The sequence below is a fragment of the Polyodon spathula genome, unplaced genomic scaffold (assembly GCF_017654505.1).
Source record: "Polyodon spathula isolate WHYD16114869_AA unplaced genomic scaffold, ASM1765450v1 scaffolds_1422, whole genome shotgun sequence".
In the NCBI taxonomy this organism is placed as follows: domain Eukaryota; kingdom Metazoa; phylum Chordata; class Actinopteri; order Acipenseriformes; family Polyodontidae; genus Polyodon; species Polyodon spathula.
Genome location: NW_024472902.1, coordinates 237,234 through 256,026, shown reverse-complemented (window position 1 = coordinate 256,026; position 18,793 = coordinate 237,234). Strand labels below are relative to the sequence as shown.

Here is an 18,793-nt window from a genome sequence, read left to right as displayed (position 1 = left end):
TACCCCAAATATGATCTGGTCTAAATTCTATCAGACAAAGGGACGTTTTTCTCGTCTGGTCTGTTTAAGAACCACACGCTGCTGTTTGTTAATGCTCTCATTATGCTCAGTGTCAGGCATATCAGCGAACAAATAACGAAATCTTGTAAAATTATTCATAAAGTGACACAATGGGGTCCCTTTGTCTTACGGGAACGATTCAAAACTAGTGACATTCTTCATAAGGGATATCGTATCTACGGCTAAGTCAGTATTGTGCTGTATTTAACTGAAAGGCCTCAAACTAGGTCATTGCTTCTCGTTTTAAAACCTCGAAAAACATTTCAGCTGCCGAAATTCAATTCTCAGATTTGAAAAAAGCAGAGTCTAAGTTCAGTTAAAACAATGGCTTAAACACAACATGTAAAGAATCAAAACATGATTTATTTTATATATATATACGTAACAGTTTATTTGGAATACAAGATGATGATCAGGACAAAGTTATTTACATATGCATACAAATACTATTCATAATATATTTTACCCAAGTCTTGTCAATAATATTTTACATAAATATGTACAAAGATAAAGTGACAGTTCAGTATTTGTGGAAGTAGAGCACAGTTTTAAAATTACATTTTGTATATATATATTTATATACATTTTTTTTCATACAAATATTGTCTTCCTCCATACACGAAGGATTGTAACGCACGTTTAAGAACACTAGGGGCGCACTAATCCATAAAATAAGCAGCGGGACATACTTCCCAACAGCCTCCAGAGGTCGCTGTGTACAACATACTCGATTTCTATAAACTGCAGATTTTTTTTTCTTCACAAATTTAACCATTATGGCCTGTAAACAAAACAAAAAAATATGCGCAGTCTCAAAACAGAAAAACGATGCACTAGAATTTCTGAATACAGTAAAGGAACAGTACATTGCTTGCTGAATAATGCACAAGGGGCGTTACTTCAGTACTTCAGCATTCTGTAACTAACTTCGAATTTCTACATTTTCCTGAGGAATCGAGTGACCAGTTATACTAAGGGAATACTGTTGAAGGGACAGAATTCCTGATCTACTTTTAAAGAGTGTGGCTGCAGCATACCCATACCCTAAAGAACAATCAGTTTTCTAGTCCAACTCTTATTTTTTTTTTGTTGCTGCCTCCTTGTTTCCAGTGAGCCCATGTCAAGGGAACCCATTCTCCAAAGTCTATTAGAAATGACAGCCTCAGAGCTGCCATCTGCAGTGCCTGTAATTGAGCTTGGTAGCACGCCTGACAGATCTGTGGAAAGTTCTGCTGTTTCGGAATATGGAGGTGTTCCTTTTTGGAATACTGCCCACTGCTGTTTCTCCTGCTAAAGCCATAACGCATACCAGTGCTGTGCATTGACGCTTTACTGCTATCCGATCCCTTAGCAAAACAGCACCTTCAATAAGGGAGGCGGGCGGGCAGGTGGGCGAGCAATGGCACACACAGAGACCTGGCAGGAGTGCTACGTGTTTGTGTTTTGCCTCGGGTCCTCACAGCACCATGGTGGGTATGTGGTGCGCCAGGGCGACCGGGTGCGGGACTGGCATCTGCGAGGGGGGGGAGAGGCCCTGCAGGGAGCCGACGGCCCCGGAGCCGGAGGGCCGGTGCCGGGCGCTCTTCTGGTGAGCCCGCAGCCCGGCCAGCTGGGAGTAGGCGCTCTGGCACACCAGGCACTTGTAGGGGCGCTCGCCCGTGTGCAGGCGCACGTGGTTGCGCAGCGTGGAGGACTGGCTGAAGCGACGGTTGCAGAAGCGGCACACGAAGGGCTTGTCCAGCGTGTGGATGCGCATGTGGGAGCGCAGGTTACTGCGGGAGTTGAAGCCGCGGTGGCAGATGACGCATCGCATGCGGCAGCCCGAGGAAGTGGAGGAGGAAGAGGAGGAGGAGGAGGAGGAGGAAGAAGGGGGGGTGGAGCCGTCGCACATGTGGAAGTCGTCTAGAGGGAGAGAAGGGGGGGAGAAACTCTGTTAGTGTACTGTGCACAATGCTGTCTAATGCCGAGTTGCTTCTTCCCAAACTATTAGACCTGCTGCACACAGGGCTGCTTCATAAGCTGCACTCCCTGTCGACCACTGTATTGATCTGTACGAGGGAGGAGGTCTTTCTTGTTATCATGACTAACGCTGAACGCTCCTTTTCCAAGAGCAGCTTCTCCAGGCGTTCTTAACTCTCTTAGCGTGCTCCTGCATTACACTGAGGGAGTCCGATCGCAGCGCGCAGGAGCTGTCGGTGAGATCATTTCAACAGGAGCGTGGGACAAAGTCACTGAAAACCAGCGAGGCTTCCACAAGGAGTTTCAGGTGAAATGGTTTCCAGTGCTAATGAACCCTCTACCTCTTGGCTCACTCCCTGGCAGTGCTCAGTGTTCCCTGTCCTCGCCTCACCTCCCTGCACACAGGACAGTACCTACCACTCTTCTGTTTGATTTTTTGATGATCTTCCTCCATTCCCGGAACGCCAGGGATTCCCAGGAAAGTGTTGTGGGAGTTTCCGTACCAAACCAAGAGCTCCTGATCGGGCGGGATGACCTACGAAAAACAGAGAGGCGTCGATTATACACATAGTACACATTGAACACGGGGTCAAATCCCAAACTATCCCAAACTATTGCGCTGCCATAGACACAGCCGTGTGATTGCATAGGGCTTTCTACATAAGCTGTCGCTGTAGTTGTGGCACTCAAGTCAGGTAGCAGGCGACACTACGCGGACTGTCCTCTAGGCGGCGCTATCCCCCTTTGAGCCCCGGCAGGGGAAAGCCGCTCACCTCGCAGGTTTTGTAGAAGATGCTGTTGCCAATCTGCACCACCTCCAGGTTCTGCTCCTGCTCGTTCCGCGCACACTTGATGTACGTCATCCAGCTGCGGTGGTCCTCCTGGCTGGCATCGATAAAGTAGCGCACGGTGCCGTCTTCATTAAACACCTGCGAGCGGGGATGAAACGCGAAACCGTGACTATCAAACACGGCGTGCAGCGTGACTCTGCGTAATGATAAACACCTGCGAGCGGGGATGAAACGCGAAACCGTGACTATCAAACACGGCGTGCAGCGTGACTCTGCGTAATGTCAATCTGCAGTCGCACCTGCCATCAGCAATTATCAAAACTGAATAATAATAATAATAATAATAGTTTTTATTCGTAACGGGTTTTGGGGTCGCACCTGTGTGGTCATTATAACAAAGGGAACTATGGTCAGTTTATTTTGCATAGACCTGTGATTACTAAATATTCACTGAATTATTGTGACCATTTCGACGGGGGATTCGTTTGAGAGGCACCGCTGCTGTTGTGGTTGATGCGATGCAGGTAAACAAGCTGAATGAATAGCACCCTAGCGCTACACCGTGCGCTATACCGACGCAGCGACGGCGTTTCATTTGGACCTCTTACCTCCCACATCAGATTGTTGTTTTTGAAGAGATCCACGTGTTCGGGGGACATGACCCTCCCGGTAAAGGGACCCATCTCGGTCCCGGCTTTGATCCAGGTTTTGGAGAAGATACCGAGTCCCTCTCCCGGGATGGAGCTCTGGGCGATGATGACTTCACTGGGTAACACCAAACTCGACAGCTTTTGGACTTCTGTAAATAAATAGAGAGAGCAGGGAAACAAAAAAAAAGCGAGTTAATGAATTAATTACTAATCGCTGCACGCGCGTTGGCACCGTTTCCCGTGTACCCTTCCCGTGTGGATGAATGGCTAGTGGAAAGGGTTTGCGCATAGACTACTACTAAAAAAAACCAAAGCGTGTTTGTGAATCATACTGCTTAAATTCAAGAGAAGCGCATGCTGGCACGTTGTATGTGATCTTTGCTGCATTTGTGTTTCAAAATACCGTAGAGCACAGAACAAATACAGTGATATAGGGTTATATATATATATATATATATATATATATATATATATATATATATATATATATATATATATATATATATATATATATATATATATATATATATATATTAAAAATTGTTTGTTTTTTGTCAAATAACATAGCAACGACCTTTTTTCCGCAATAATTGCATTATTACATTTAATAATGTAAAATCCTTATGACATCTACTAGATAATAATATACTGCAATATATATATATATATATATATATATATATATATATATATATATATATATATATATATATATATATATTAAAAGCGATTATGTTTGTTAGAATGCTTTAGAAGTCGTGTAACAATTTTATAGGGTTTATTAAAATTAGCAGTAGATTTAGCAGGATTAGAGCTGCGGAAATCGGGATATCCACGTTTTGAAACGGATTTCTTTCATACAGCCTTTTTTGAAACTTAATTTTTTTTTTTTAATTATTTGATATAGATGTGTAAAACGGATACGTAAAGATCGATCTTAAGATAAATTATTATAATTAATGTATTTATTTAGACTATCCGATTAAGGATAGCACGCAATATCCATAACGACCGGTAACATTTATTTTCGTTCTAAATAAGAATAAAAAAAATGTAAACAAATAAATAAATTAAAATGAAGTGTCTTTAATGTTTAAAAATCAAAGGAATTTTGTCTGATAAAAAAAGACGAAGAAGAAGCGAGGGCTGCCCACATAGGGTTAAACTTGCAGCAATTCGTCAAGCTAACCTGATATACATTCATTAAACTCAACTAGAAAGAAATGGCTAATTCCAAATTCATTATCCATTTAAGAACTTTGTAGCAATAAATTTGGGTTGAATGAAACGAGAACTTTAAGAGGGCCAGGAATTTCTGTGACAAAAAAAAAAGGAAAGGAGATTAGCTGGGTGACATAGTGTGAGAGGCAAGAGAATTAGACTTCATGGCGAATTAACGGAGGAACACAGATCTATAGACTGGGAAGAGAGGACAGTAAGTCTCCTTACAAGCCAAGACGGAGACTGTCGAGAGATTGATGAATGAAGGATAAAAAAAGGGATTTCTTAAAGAAGAGTCTTTTTTCCCCTCCCCTCTCTCTTTCTATAGCCCTTGGTTTAAGTGGAAATTTTTTCTCAGGTCAAGGACAAAGTTAACCAAATGAATTTAATACCATTCTTGTTAAAGTCGACACCAGTTACACGCCTAATAACTTTCTAAATGCGGGGGTCTCGGCGCGCTGAATGGGTTAAACGCATTAACCACGCTGAAGGGGAGAGAATAAAAGAAGGAAAGTGGGAAAATAGGGGAAGACAGGAATGGGAAAGACAAGGAGACCTTGGGAAGAAAACTCGAACACAGAGTGTGGGTTTTCTTTTTTCCTATCACTTTTTTTTTTAGTTCCCTCCGCGCCTGACAGCGAGCGCTGACGGTCAGACCACACGGAAGTACACAAGAAACGAAGAGAGTGCGGTTTATCCTACCCAGACGAACGAATATTAACGCGAAACACTTGAATATAAATTGCCAATTGCTGACCACTTTTCGTTCGTTTTTTAAAGCGTGGGAAGGTTTGTCGTTTTAGATATATGGGTATGACACTATACAGAAAAAAATACTGCATCTAAAAACAAACAGAAAAAACAAACAAACAATTGGCTCAACATTTTTGAGGCCTGTTTCTTCTAAAAGTGCGCATTATTTATAACGGGCAGTTATTTATTTTTCACACGCAGGTATTGTTTTCAATCACATAAGCTCGCGCGCGCCCAGGTGAGTGTTGGTTACCTGTTTGCCCGTTTTTGTTTGTGTATTCGGATCTATGTATAAACTCTGTATGACAAAGCGAAACAGGTATAGCCTACACATCCCAGCAGCGCCACCCATCCACTTACCTCCGGAGAAGGACTGTGCCAGGACCTCGGCGGTGAACGCGGTTTTGGGGTTGGCGTTGGTGTTCTTTTCCTCAAAGAGGTGCTCCCCTAGCACGTTTCTCCACCTGCCGTAGAGAAAACTGTGCAGTATATCTGAGGTAATAATATCAGACAGGGACAAGCCCTGCTGTTTGAGTCCAGATTTGAGTACCATTGCTTCGGCGGGCAGCACGGAACCCATCACGCCGGTAATCTTATAATCAAATGATATCTAGAGATATAGATAGCTAGATATATTGCACCTTTATTTTAGTTTTTTTTAGAAAGTTATATCTTATAAAAAAATAATAATAATCTGCGAGGTTCCAGTGAGGTTAAAAAAACAAATAAACGAAGCGGATCTCTTGCCAAAAACCGTGTTCCTCCTTGAGAGACAGTGGGATAGAAAATGTTCCTTCTTGTCAAAGTCTCGGCTGCCTTTATACGTGACTGGCCTGACCCCCTTTCTAATTAGTTATTAATGACCCTCCCCTTATGTTCTATAGACTTGTTCTACCAGAAAAAAATAGCCAACCCTTTAGTGAGTGCCCCCCCCCCCAATCCGTCCGTCCCCCCGAGGATAGAGGAGAGGGGGAGAAACAGAGAGAGCGAGAGCGAGATAGACACAACAAGCACCTCAGCACAACATGAAAGACGACGCATCCGTCATTAGAGCCCACCAATAGAGAACGTGCACCTGCTGCTTCTTGGGCTAAGGACCATGCACGACATATCTTTAGAAATATAATGCTACCAATGCTGCTACTACTACTACTACTAATAATAATAATAATAATAATAATGATAAATCAAATCCCTCACTCAAACACAACACGAAACAACTGAATACAGACCAGGTACTGAAACCCTTTATAAAAAAATATTGCATGCACAATATATCCAAACTACTGTACCGGTTAGAGAACAGTGTTATAGTCATGCAAATACGATGCACTTTTTGCATTTTAAAAGGCTTCACGGTGATCTGTAATGCGTGCACTGTATATGTTATGACTGTCACAAAACAGGTCAAGGGTCCTATTTGGTCATTCTAAAACTCTCGCTTAAAAAAATAATGATCTGAGAAAATGACGCGTGGGTTGTATGCATTTCTTGTTATATACAGCAATTTCGTTCTGCAGCTGTCTTGCAAAGGAATATAATGTCTGAGGTTAAACATCATGAAGCAGGTCTGCGATTGTCTAGCTTTTATATATTCAGAAAGCAATACACCAGTTATGCAAGCATTGAATACAATGGAAAGCGCAATCATTTATTTCCGTGTAGTCAAAATTACAGCTCGCAGGTGGCAATCGAACAGCCTAGTATTCTCTCTCTCATATATATATATATATATATATATATATATATATATATATATATATATATATATATATATATATATATATATACACGCACATTTTTTTTAATAATACCAATTATATAGGCTACACACGTATACCTTTTGAAATTAAATGCTGAAGTCACATTGTAAAGTGTAATTTGCTCGCATCGAAAAAAAATTACCAGGGTAAGAGAACAAACGAAATCGATTAACAGACACCAACCATGAACCACCCGCCTCAACATCTAAGAATACTTTACATTTCAACTCTGCTCAACTCTGCTCAATGCTCTTCGAATACAGAACGGTTTCGATAACGCAATAAATACACAGCAGAATAAAGCCGCGAAACATCCAGTTTTATACAGAACCTGATTTTACAAGAAGCCAAAATAGTTTGGTGCAGTCAAGGTTTGATCAAATTAAGGAACGGCAGCCTCTATTGATCGTGTGTTTAATTCCTGTGAATCCCACTGTTTTGGTTGCGACTAAATCTTTGCAAGAGTTTTCTTTCAGGATGATAGGAGATGGTAAAAGAAAACACAGAGATTATTTTACGCGTTTTAAAGATTTCTGCGAGGGAGTTACCCAAAAACGCACTGACAGGAAATTGTGTATCTCTACAGATCTTAACGCTTTTGCTTTTTTTCTGACCGACACGAACTATTTCTTGTAACACATTTTTGTCCAACTATGTTTTAAAATCCATGCCTTTTTTTATATCCTGTAACATTTAACAGCATTTGCATTAAAAGCCATGCGTTCTATAGCCGGTATGCAAAACCCAACGTGTGTTAAGATCTGTGACCGACAAATTAAAACAAATTGCAGCTTTGGGTATATTCACATACAGAGAGAATTCGCTATATACTGACTAAAAAAAGTTGCGCCCTTCTTCAAATAGTACAGCGTGATTATAAAGCGAGTCGCTTGTGTGTTTCTTTTTTTTATAATATGTTTTATTGATTGGTAAAGCTACGCAGGCTGAATACAATGACATGGTTACGATTTTAACGTGTTTTTAATGTATTTTAATGTATTTTCCAAGAAAAAAAAAACCCATAAGACCCCAGACAATGGCTATCTGTTTGTATTCATTTTCTTTCCCCGTGTTCTGTTAGAAACCAGTTTAATATTCATGGCTGTTAATAAAAAGCTCTCAGTATATAGAGCTATTGTTAGGAGATGTATATATAAGCTTCGTCTTTCAATAGCTACAGCTCTTGCTATTTCTTCATCTGCATTTTTCTAACTTGATGGACTGGGAATAAATGGATCTCTCTCTCTTTTCTCTCTCTCTCTCGCTATTCCAGCCGAGAGAACATCTTTATTCCAAACCCAGACTTTCTGGTTTCCCATTCAAGGGACACAGAAATAATGTCAACCGAGAGAAAAGTGCTGCAAATCAATCTTTCACGGTGTTTTTGAGGACAATTTGACACCCGTGCACTCCTTCTTTCTTTGAGCGGGCTACAAGGGGATGGCCAGGGAATCTGAACAGGGTTGCGGTGTGACGAGTGGAGACAAGAAATCAAATGGAAGCTGAAGAAAGACGAGCGGAGTGGAATAGGGTTGCCTGGAATGGGGTGACGGAGAGAAAATGAAGGTGAATGGCAGGGCAAGAAAGGAGATTAGTGCTCAACAGCTGCTTTCGGGGTCTCTTTGTAACCCCCCCCCTCCTTCACTTCTTTTTTATTCAGGGTTTTTTTTTTTCTCTGCCCACCATGAATAGGATTTGCACACATTGAGATTGATTTATATTTATTGTAGTAAAACATTTATTGCTCTCAAAGACGTTTCAACTTTGGGGAAAAAAAAAAAAAAAACCCGAGTGAGAGGCTAGAAAGGGGAAAGAATGGATTCTTTCTTTATTAAAGAGGAATTAAATGAAGCCCACGGAGATAATATTCAGTGACCAAGCTGAATTTGATTTGCTTTTCCCCCCAATTAACCTCTTGTGAAACCGCGGTTCTTTAGAATAAAAAATACACTTTTCTTTTCTCGACGTGAACAAAGTGACTGCTTGTGATATAGCTGTCCTACTAGATTTAGGGTCCATGATTGAAATTAACATGGATTTTCTTTCTTTCTTTCTTTCTTGTCCCGATATACAGTAGTTACTTAAATAATTGGATCTCTATCTATCTATCTATCTATCTATCTATCTATCTATCTATCTATCTATCTATCTATCTATCTATATCTATCTATATGTATATATATGTGTGTGTGTGGAACTGAAAGCACAAAGTCTAATCTATTCTGAAACACACACGAAGAACCATAAAAAGTAGACCACCACCCTTCTAATCTGACAATCAATATTTATAGTTTAATCTTTTCCCTTCTGGAAAGAATGGGAGCTATTGTTTAACGGGGGAGACCGGGAGATACATATTTATGGGAGTTTTTAAAAACCTTCTGCTTCTTTTGAAGTTAGAAGAAGAAAGTGCGCTTCACCCACTCCATGGAAGCTAAGATTTCCCCCCTTTAAAACATCTGCTGGGGTAAAATCGCTGGGCTCCAGGGCAGATAGGAGAGTCTTTAAACTCTCAGCTCATTAAAATGATATTAGCTGAAACACGGGAGTCTGTCTCGCTCAGGTAAGGATTTCAAACCCGTGATAGGAGAGATTAGCCAGTTGAAAAGTGTGCAGTGATTACATTTATAAGAGAGAAAAATAGTAACAAGAAAAAGAACACACGTGAAAGCGTAAGTGATGGGGACAAAAAAAAAAACACAACGTTTTATCAGAAAATGCCACGTTTTTCATCATTTAAGCATAAAGAAGGTGTTTATATATAATAACTAATGTCCAGTTTTGAAAAAAAAAAAATCTATATTTTTTTATTTTGTTTGATTTTTTTTTAGGGGGGGGGGGGGGGCATTTTAAGTACAAGCTATAAAACTGCATATTTGTACATAATTTGTTCATCTGGGTAAAACGGTGATAAAAAAAAAAATCAATTAAAAAGCCGTATGTCTTTGTGCCCCTATGTATGGTTCTCTACATTGCATTTGAGAGACAAACTCTAGCTGCGTGAATCCTAAAAAAAGAAATAACAGCTTTGCGCCTTATGTAAGTATCCATTTCAATTAGCGACAGAGGACTGGACAAAACTGAAACTGAAGTGGAACTTGTAAAATGTAAAGAAAAGAAAGAAAAAGTTAGCCTGCAACGCGCTATTTATTAAACATTGATAGCTCCTTTCTTTGCAATTTGGTTCAGTTGCACAATAAGCCAAGCTGCCGTTTCGGGGGCTTTTCTAACGGGAGAAAGGAGACTACAAGACCCCTCGAACAATAGAGATCTGCTAATGTTTTTCAATAGATTTAACTCAATGAACAGTAGATTTTTCAGGGCAAGAAAACAGAAGTGTTTGCCTGCAAAGCTGCGGCTGAATTTAATGGCTGGAAAGAGATAGGCTTTTTAAGAAAAAAATGATTTGGTGTGGGATAAATTTTAATTAGCTTAGTACAGCCCTTGAGAGACAAAAGACACTCAATATGTATCCCATCTGAGGCTCATTTGGGGAAACAGACCACTGAAAGTCAAAAGAAACAGAGAGAAAGGCAAGCTTTTTAAAATAAAGAGCGAGCGAATGAATGAATGCGGGGGAGGCGACAGGTGACTGGCACGCGTAAAAACAAGGGGGACACTTTTGGCACAACGCTGTTTATTTCAAAAAGGAGAAAAAGAGACAAAACAGAGATTTCTCCAGGTTTTACCCACTTAGACCAGCTGAAGAAGACTGCGTGAAAGGGTTGAAAGGACCAGAAGAGTGTTCTAAAGCAAACAGAGGCTATTAAAAAGCGCTTTGGGAAGGAAGCAGGACCGAGAGGAATTGGTTATGGGAATCTACCCAAATGTTGTGCTAGCAAGAGAGGAAGAATAGCCTCCGCTCCTTTCTTTCGTGTATGCATGCATGTATAGGCCTATAGAATATAACCCGGATTTACAGGGCTAATGAAATTGCATATATCGTTGGACGGAAAAGTAACGCACGGCATGCAAAATTTAACACAAATAATGCTAATTGGCAAACATTGTAATATGTTCGTCAGTCTTTGTTAATCTTGTAGATCTCGCAACCCCTGCCCTCTGTGTTATTTTTTTTTTTTGTGTCCAAAATACATTTGAACAAAATGTACATCTGCTGTCTAATACAAATAAACAACCTTCATATGGTCTTTCTGTTGTGAGATTGTTTGTTTGAAACGCATACGCAGTGACGTGTATTGTATGGGTTCAAGACAGTGCAACTGAAACTTTAGGAAAACTCTACCCTGCCACGTAAGCAGACATTCGGCTTTGGGATAATTTAACACCGCCACTGTTTTAACCAGCTGTAGCTTCAAATTGAACGATGGACTGCGACAGGCTCACTGCTTGGTTCCGAGGTAGACAGATAAACTGATCGAATGCTGTTAGAAACCACATCTCATTCGTTCTGCAACTCAACAAGAGAAACTGTTTTTTTTTCTTCTTCTCCATACTGCTGTAAATTGTTGCAGAAAGAAATGCGTTAAATGACTTAAACGTTCGAGCACACATTTAGCCCCGACTGGGTTAAGCTGTAAGTGGGTTCACGTCTCACCCTAAGGGCTACGGCTAAAAATGAAGTTCACCTGCGATCTATTTAATGCGCTACTCCTCCTGTAGTCAACCTGTGATGCAGAGACTCAATCGACATTACGACATTCAAACTCATAGGTAGCCGGAGACAGATTTGGACTCAATAGTCAAATGCAATAAATGAAATTTAATGAAATCAGTTGTAGTGATCTATCCACTCAAGGTATTCACATGCACACGGGGTTTCAGAGCACTGCAGAGCAGGCTGTTCTGCAATGGCATCGTGTTGACAGGTTGGTCACTTGAAAGAACCTGTTAGTGAGTGAACCTTGCAGAAGAAAAATAAGGCGTAGTTCTTCTCCTGGCCGATAGATGGCAGGGTAAGGCGGGACAGAGAATTTCTCAAACATACACAATCACACCTGGTTTTCAATCAGCTGTTTCAGCTGGAAGGACATGTTGGGGGGTTGCAATGATGTAAATGGAGCCATGCATGAATTCTCTTCAGAAACACATTGCATGTGCAGATTCGAGCAGGGCTGTCCAATCACGGTGGCGGAGGACCATTTCACTCCAGGTTTATCAGGTTAAGCGGGATCATTTACTACTTCAGGAACAGGCTGGAGGTTTCATTGGTTCAGTTAAGGTTTGGAACGAAGACCAGAAGGGCCAGCTTGGGACACCCTGCTTTAAACAGATCCATCTTTCATCTTTATTCCAGTCTTGGTAGTGATGTGGTGTCCTTCCTGTGTTGTGGACTGACCTCGACTAATTGAACCCCTTCCACAGGGCTCTGATCAGTGCTCGACCCGGTCCAGTGGGGTAGGGTAACATCACTTGGGGTGCTTGGTAATCGACAGTTACTTTTTAGACAATAGCATTAGGACAGTCTGGATTGGGGCACTGCTGCCCTGCATTTTGAGGCTGGCACAGACAGGTCGAAAGGGATTGCATTATTTTTCACCTCCTGGAAGGATTGACGGCAAGTCTTTGAAGTGAAGGCTAGTTAATTTGTGGTATGGTAGGTCTCACAACATCACTGCACAGTGAAGGCTTTTTATCTTTCAGCGTACAAATCAAACTGCAATTAGCACATCAGACGGCTGCACAATGCAGCCCGCAGATGGGTTTTCTGCAGAGGTTTGCTTCAGTGCAGGAGTGCAGATCATTGAAAGCCTATTCACACAACAGCAGAGAGCAGCACAGTGATCCACATGTTGTATAAAACAGGCTTACACAAGCGGCTACTGGGAGAAGCTTTTTTCAAATTCAAATGAATAATCATTGACAAAAATTATCAACGATCATTGATTTAGGCTTCCCATAACTTTGGATTTTGGAGAAGGAGCAGTGTAACAAAAATGATTATTATTATTATTTTAGGATTATATTATTATACATAATTAATAATAATTTTTATTAAAAAAATTTTTTTTTTGTTAAGATCACCACCAAAGTGTGTGTATGTGTGTGTGTGTGTGTAATATATATTATATATATATATATATATATATATATATATATATATATATATATATATATAAGTGTCACTAACACTTCCTAAGAAGGATTCTGTGTCCATGTCACAATATATACTAGTGTGTGTTTTTGTTAAAGGCATTAGAAGTGCTACACTTTAAATATTCACAATAAGAGATGGAATCATCTGTACCAGCACAGTACCAGCAATATCAGTTACATGTACAAGAACACTTTTAAAGCCCCGTTATTACACTAAACACAGTATTTATGAATGACCACAGGAGGTATTAAGGAATTACGCCGAGGGGGGGGGGGGGGGGGGGGGGGGGGGGCTCAGGTCTTTCATTGGGGAGTCTCAGTTCATTAAGCCAGAAGGAGCCATCTGGTAGCGAGTTTCCAAAAGGAAAAGCCACAAAAAAACCCCACACTTCATTTTCCTGCCAACCTTAAATAAACCCTCACCCCACGAACACAGTCTTACCTGCTGGATAAAGTCAAAAAGAGGCGGCGCTCAGCGCGCGGGACTAAGCCAGGAGATCCCAGGTCCAATCTACAGAAGCACACCGGTGCTGTTTGATCCTGACCTTTGGGGGTGACCCTCTGAAGTGCGCTGTGAGTTATTAAAAAGAGATTACTGTGCAGCTAATTTACCAGGACTCAACAGGGCTCCCCCTCCCAGAGGTGACTCTGGGGAGCCAAGGCAATCTGCTGGCTTCATATCTTTGTATAATCTACAGGGATGCCCAATCGCAATGACAGGCCAGCAGACTGGTAAGAGACCAGGAAAGGAGGGGGGTTCAAGGGATACTTCAGGTCCTCCGGATTTCTCTCCGATTTAATGGCTCACCTGTTTAATATCTTGTTCTGTGGGATTCTCTATTGCTGCCAGGCTGCTTACTAGCTATCTCTCCAACCAATGGTTTCTGGGATGTGGATTTTGATTTACACACATACATAGTAACAGACACACATACAGGTTATACAACTATATATATATATATATATATATATATATATATATATATATATATATATATATATATATATATAGAGAGAGAGAGAGAGAGAGAGAGAGAGAGAGAGAGAGAGAGAGAGAGAGAGAGAGAGAGAGAGAGAGAGAGAGAGAGAGAGAGAGAATCCGCAGCTCTGTTTCAAAACCATTTAGAAGATATTGGATCAGAATGCAGAACCTTCAGAACTTGATAACGAGCTGAAAGCTATCAGCTCTCTGATGGAAGGTGCTTCTCTGCCCCAGTAATTCTGACTTTGCTGCAGATTTGCAACATCAGGTTGAAACAATCGGAGGCGTTAATCACCTAGGCAGAGCCATGCAACCCCTTTTTAGACTTGCCGTGCTGAATCAGTGCTGTCCTGGCTGTCCGCCCTTATTGACAGAGCTGTGTCAGGTGTTTCAGTGTCTTTTAGTTTAATCCAATCCCCTGGCCTGCACAGGTAGAGCTTCTGTACCGCGTGGATAGGAAAAGATCCCGGAGCCCAATTATGCCTTTAAACGGTAGGTGTCAGAGCTAATAACACGCAGTGAGCACTCACTCAACACGCGAGCCTAATTAAAACCCCATTTACTAACCGTATCAATTAGTGAAACCTCATTAAACCCTCGTGATGCGTTTTAATTATGCTGAGTAGTAACTGGAGGGATGAGTTGATAAAGACGGTGGCAAAAACTGAACTGTCAAGGGCCAGGAATTTTCCAAGCTTTAAAAAAAAAAAAAAGGGGACACGAGTTTGAGACACTAAACTGAAAAAAACAAACAAACAAACAAAACAATTAATGAATGATTCCTTGGTTTAGTGAACATACTTTTTTTTTTTTGTAAAAAAAATACACAGGATAAACCTTAGACCTTAAAAGACTTCAAAGAATAATAATCTCTTCTGTATAGGTAAACAGCAAGGAAAGAGGAGGCTTCATTGAGGGCTATACAATCAGAAATGGAGGAACTACACAGTTAATAGAACAAGCGCATACATGGAAGCATCTTCTTACACAGTTAGAAATGCATTGACTAGCAAGTCGGGCGACGTGGTGGAATCTAAAACACCTGGAACATTAAAAAAAACGACTAGAGTCTGCGCTTTTAAATGCGATCTCTCCAGCAGGGGAGAATGGTGTGCGAACAAGGGGCTAGTCGCGATGGGTTAAAAGCCTTTTCTCGTTCCCAAATGTTTAAAAATAAAGACATAAATACATACATAAATAAAAGATACTGGGGGGGGGGGGGGAGAAACACAGAGGATGGCTTTTTCTTGAGTCGAAACATGTCTGTTATTTTTGTTCTAACTAATAAATCAGAATTAAACTAGAACAACGTATAACGTATTGTTTTGTGTGCGGATCTGTACTTTTGCAACACTGGGAATAAACTTTGGAAAATATAAATGCAATTTGTTACAGAAGTACTGGAAAAAAAAAAAAAAACTTCGGAGAAATAAATCTAGCAGACAATCTCAATTGAATACGCGTCTCGTCTAAATTATATTTCTTATTTCGTTGTCAGTAGTCCCGATTACTCGCTCCGTCGCAATACACTGTGCGTGCGTTTATTACATTAGTCTAAATGCGTGCCAGTATATCTCTCACACATTTTTTCCCCTGCTAGGCATAATCACAAAAAGAGAGAAAAAAAAATGCGTAACAAATGTGGAAGCAGCTGCCTCAGTTGTCAGTGGGAAGCAAAGCTACTTCCTTGGAGACTAAAACAATTGAGTGTTTGCCACCTCGCAGTCGAGGTTTAGACTGTGTAAATATTTTTAAATGACAAAGCTCACCATAGCCCGCAGTCTCCCGGGAGAAAGCGACACTAGAGAAACGAACGTGAGGTTATTGAAATCGAACTAACGCGTTTGTAAATCTAGTGACCCGCTCAAGTGTTTTGTGAAGCAAGTGCAAATGGTCAGAGAGCAATGAAATAATGCCGCCGGTACAGCACAAGTGTGATTTCTTAAACTCCTTAGCGTTCACATAAAGTGTTTTAAAATTTCTAAACACTAAATAAAATTTTTTAAAAAAAGTGTGTGATCAGAGGGCAGTGAAAAAGTCGAATAAAGACAGCTATTACTAATAGCACACTGAAATGTCCACGATTCTATAACCTGTCAGCGGAGACGCGTTCCGGATAATAGCACTTTGGCGATTACGCACTTCGGTTAATATCCGCCAGTTGTAAGTCATACCACAGACTTCCACCCCACTTAATATCAGTTTAGGGAAAAAACGAAAACACGAGAGAGTGTAGGGTTTGTGTACAGTGTTACTGTAGCGCGAATGGAATTGGAATTTGAGTACATGGCTTTCTTGTGTTATTAAAACGTTCTCTGCATGTAAAGTACGCAAATAAAACTGAAATAAATTCGTATATTTTACTGAACACGGCTGCCTTTTATTGAACGGTTTATATCTCCATAACTTTATGATAAAAAGCCAAACTTTTAACAACCCCAGCCCCAGCTTCGGTCGGGCAAATGATGCGCAAGAGCCGAGCAGGCGGAGGTTGTGAAGACCCCCGCAGAGAGGTACTTTAATTTATTTCCCTCGGTGAATAGAAGAGACAAGGCTCCCTGCGGTCACAGCCGATTCAGAGGGGGGCAGCTCTGACAAGCGACTGACGGCCAAGATAATAGGATGGGTCTTGATAATCTCTCCAGGACTTGTGGCACCTGCACCTTCCACTGCGCGGACAGGATTATACAGAGACTGGGAGCAAGACACAATCAAAACCAGATCAGACCCTCTCTCTGTCGCTTCTAAATGGGTTTAAGAAACACGTTGCATTGCCTCCATGACAGGAGGGGGCAAAGTGATAATCTTGCTGTCCACCACCCTCCACGGGATCACAGCTACTGACATGAAAACTGCCGCCCGGGTCAGTCAGTCGCCAATACACGCACACACACACACACTGGAACAGGTATTCCTAAAACATTAGAGTACTGGTAGGTGAAATCCAATGCAGTTACTTACCAGCGTGCTGTTTCATGCATGCAGAGTTCGCGTAATACAATAACAGAATAGCCCCTGCCATGCTGGTGTCAATAGGGTGTGAGGTGCTGAAGATGTTCCAGAGGGATGAGCTAAATCCTGGAGCAACTACCATCAGCCCTCTATCAAAGTCATTCAGAGCTGCTGTCTTATTAATCTATTGCATCTGCTTCATATCAGAGGTGGTATTTGCACAAACAGCTACATAGTGGGTTATGGCACAGATTGAACAGACAGAGAGGGGCATAGGGGCAAGCTGAAATTACAGATGTCCTCATTAGATGAGGATGTTGAGTTTATTCTGTTTACATCAGAAGAGTCTTCTATGCAAAACATTAAATATCAGCTCAAAGAAAGCTGCCACTCAGGATGCGAGACACAGAGCCCTTCATTATTATTTCAAAAAGACAAACCAAAAAGAGTGTATCCAACACTCAAATACATTTGTACTCGTTTTACAGAGCAAAGCCAGTTTACAATTGACAGTTTAAAATCACACACACACTGCAGTACAATTGAATTGGAAAAAGGGCAGGATTACTTCCAATTCATTAACATTGCTCTCAGGCGCCCAACATCAGACCTCCCTCTATGTATTTATTACATTATTTTCAGCAGGATTCAAAATTTGGTTGAAGAACGAATTGCAACACAGAGCAGAACATCAGATAAAAAAACAAGGTTCAGTTCTACCAACTATAATATGTAATCCTATTTCCACAAACTAATTCCATACTGGGAAAAGAACACAGACCATTGTGGGTCAGTTGTAAAATCTAGAACCTTTGCTGTACTGGAATCTGATAAAGTGCCCAGAATAACCACCTGAAAGGTAGACTCACTTAGAAAAGTTGAAAGTGATGGTTTATTAATTCAGTAATAGAAGAATAAAAGACAGTTTTACTGGCAGCTTCTGGAACTTTACAGTTAAAGAAGCAGAAGCAACATCAATAGAAGGAAACATGTTCAATGAAACATTGATACATCCCACGCACAGAGATAGAGATATAAAGAACAGCTTCTGGCTCCAGGATATATTTGCAACACAAAGGGAACTAAAGCTGGGATGCAGAGAACATTTCGTTCTCTCTCTCTATAGATATAGAAACACACACACGATGTACATACTATATATTTATATAATAAAAACAAATATAAAAATAATTTGGTTTCAGTGTTTTTAGACGAGGAAAGATCTTGAATTAGTGGAACAGAAATAAAATATAAAAACAATTAAAAGAAAGCCCTAGTCCTTCAATCCCTTTAAATCATTTATTTGCGGTTAAGCGCTTCAAGGCCAAAACAAAATAAAAGCTGCCTCATCTGTGTTTACAATTCCACTTAAGAGGATGCTTCCTCTGCTAATATTGTGGCTTTTATGACTTTTGGCACAGTTTGCCTACACTCAGTATTCAATTAAGGGACACCTTTGAGTTCATTATGCAATAATTACCCTGAGCTATTGATGCCAAATGTTGTTTTGGCACGGGTCTCTGCAGATGTATTAGAAGCGCTCTTCCCGTCCTCTCACTCGCTAACTTTTTAAAGCGGCCATTTAGGACTCCCATTTTTCAACAT

The 18,793-nt window shown here is 40.8% G+C and overlaps 1 protein-coding gene across 1 annotated transcript; it reads right to left on the bottom strand.

The window, feature by feature from the left end:
- Positions 1 to 584: 584 nt before the first annotated feature.
- Positions 585 to 6,302, bottom strand: prdm12b (PR domain containing 12b). Its single transcript, XM_041242813.1, has 5 exons — positions 5,795 to 6,302; positions 3,419 to 3,609; positions 2,793 to 2,948; positions 2,437 to 2,554; positions 585 to 1,962 (listed from the first exon to the last, which is right to left on the bottom strand). The coding sequence occupies exons 1-5, from the start codon at positions 6,012 to 6,014 to the stop codon at positions 1,517 to 1,519; spliced, it is 1,131 nt and encodes a 376-aa protein (XP_041098747.1). The 5' UTR covers positions 6,015 to 6,302; the 3' UTR covers positions 585 to 1,516.
- Positions 6,303 to 18,793: the final 12,491 nt, after the last annotated feature.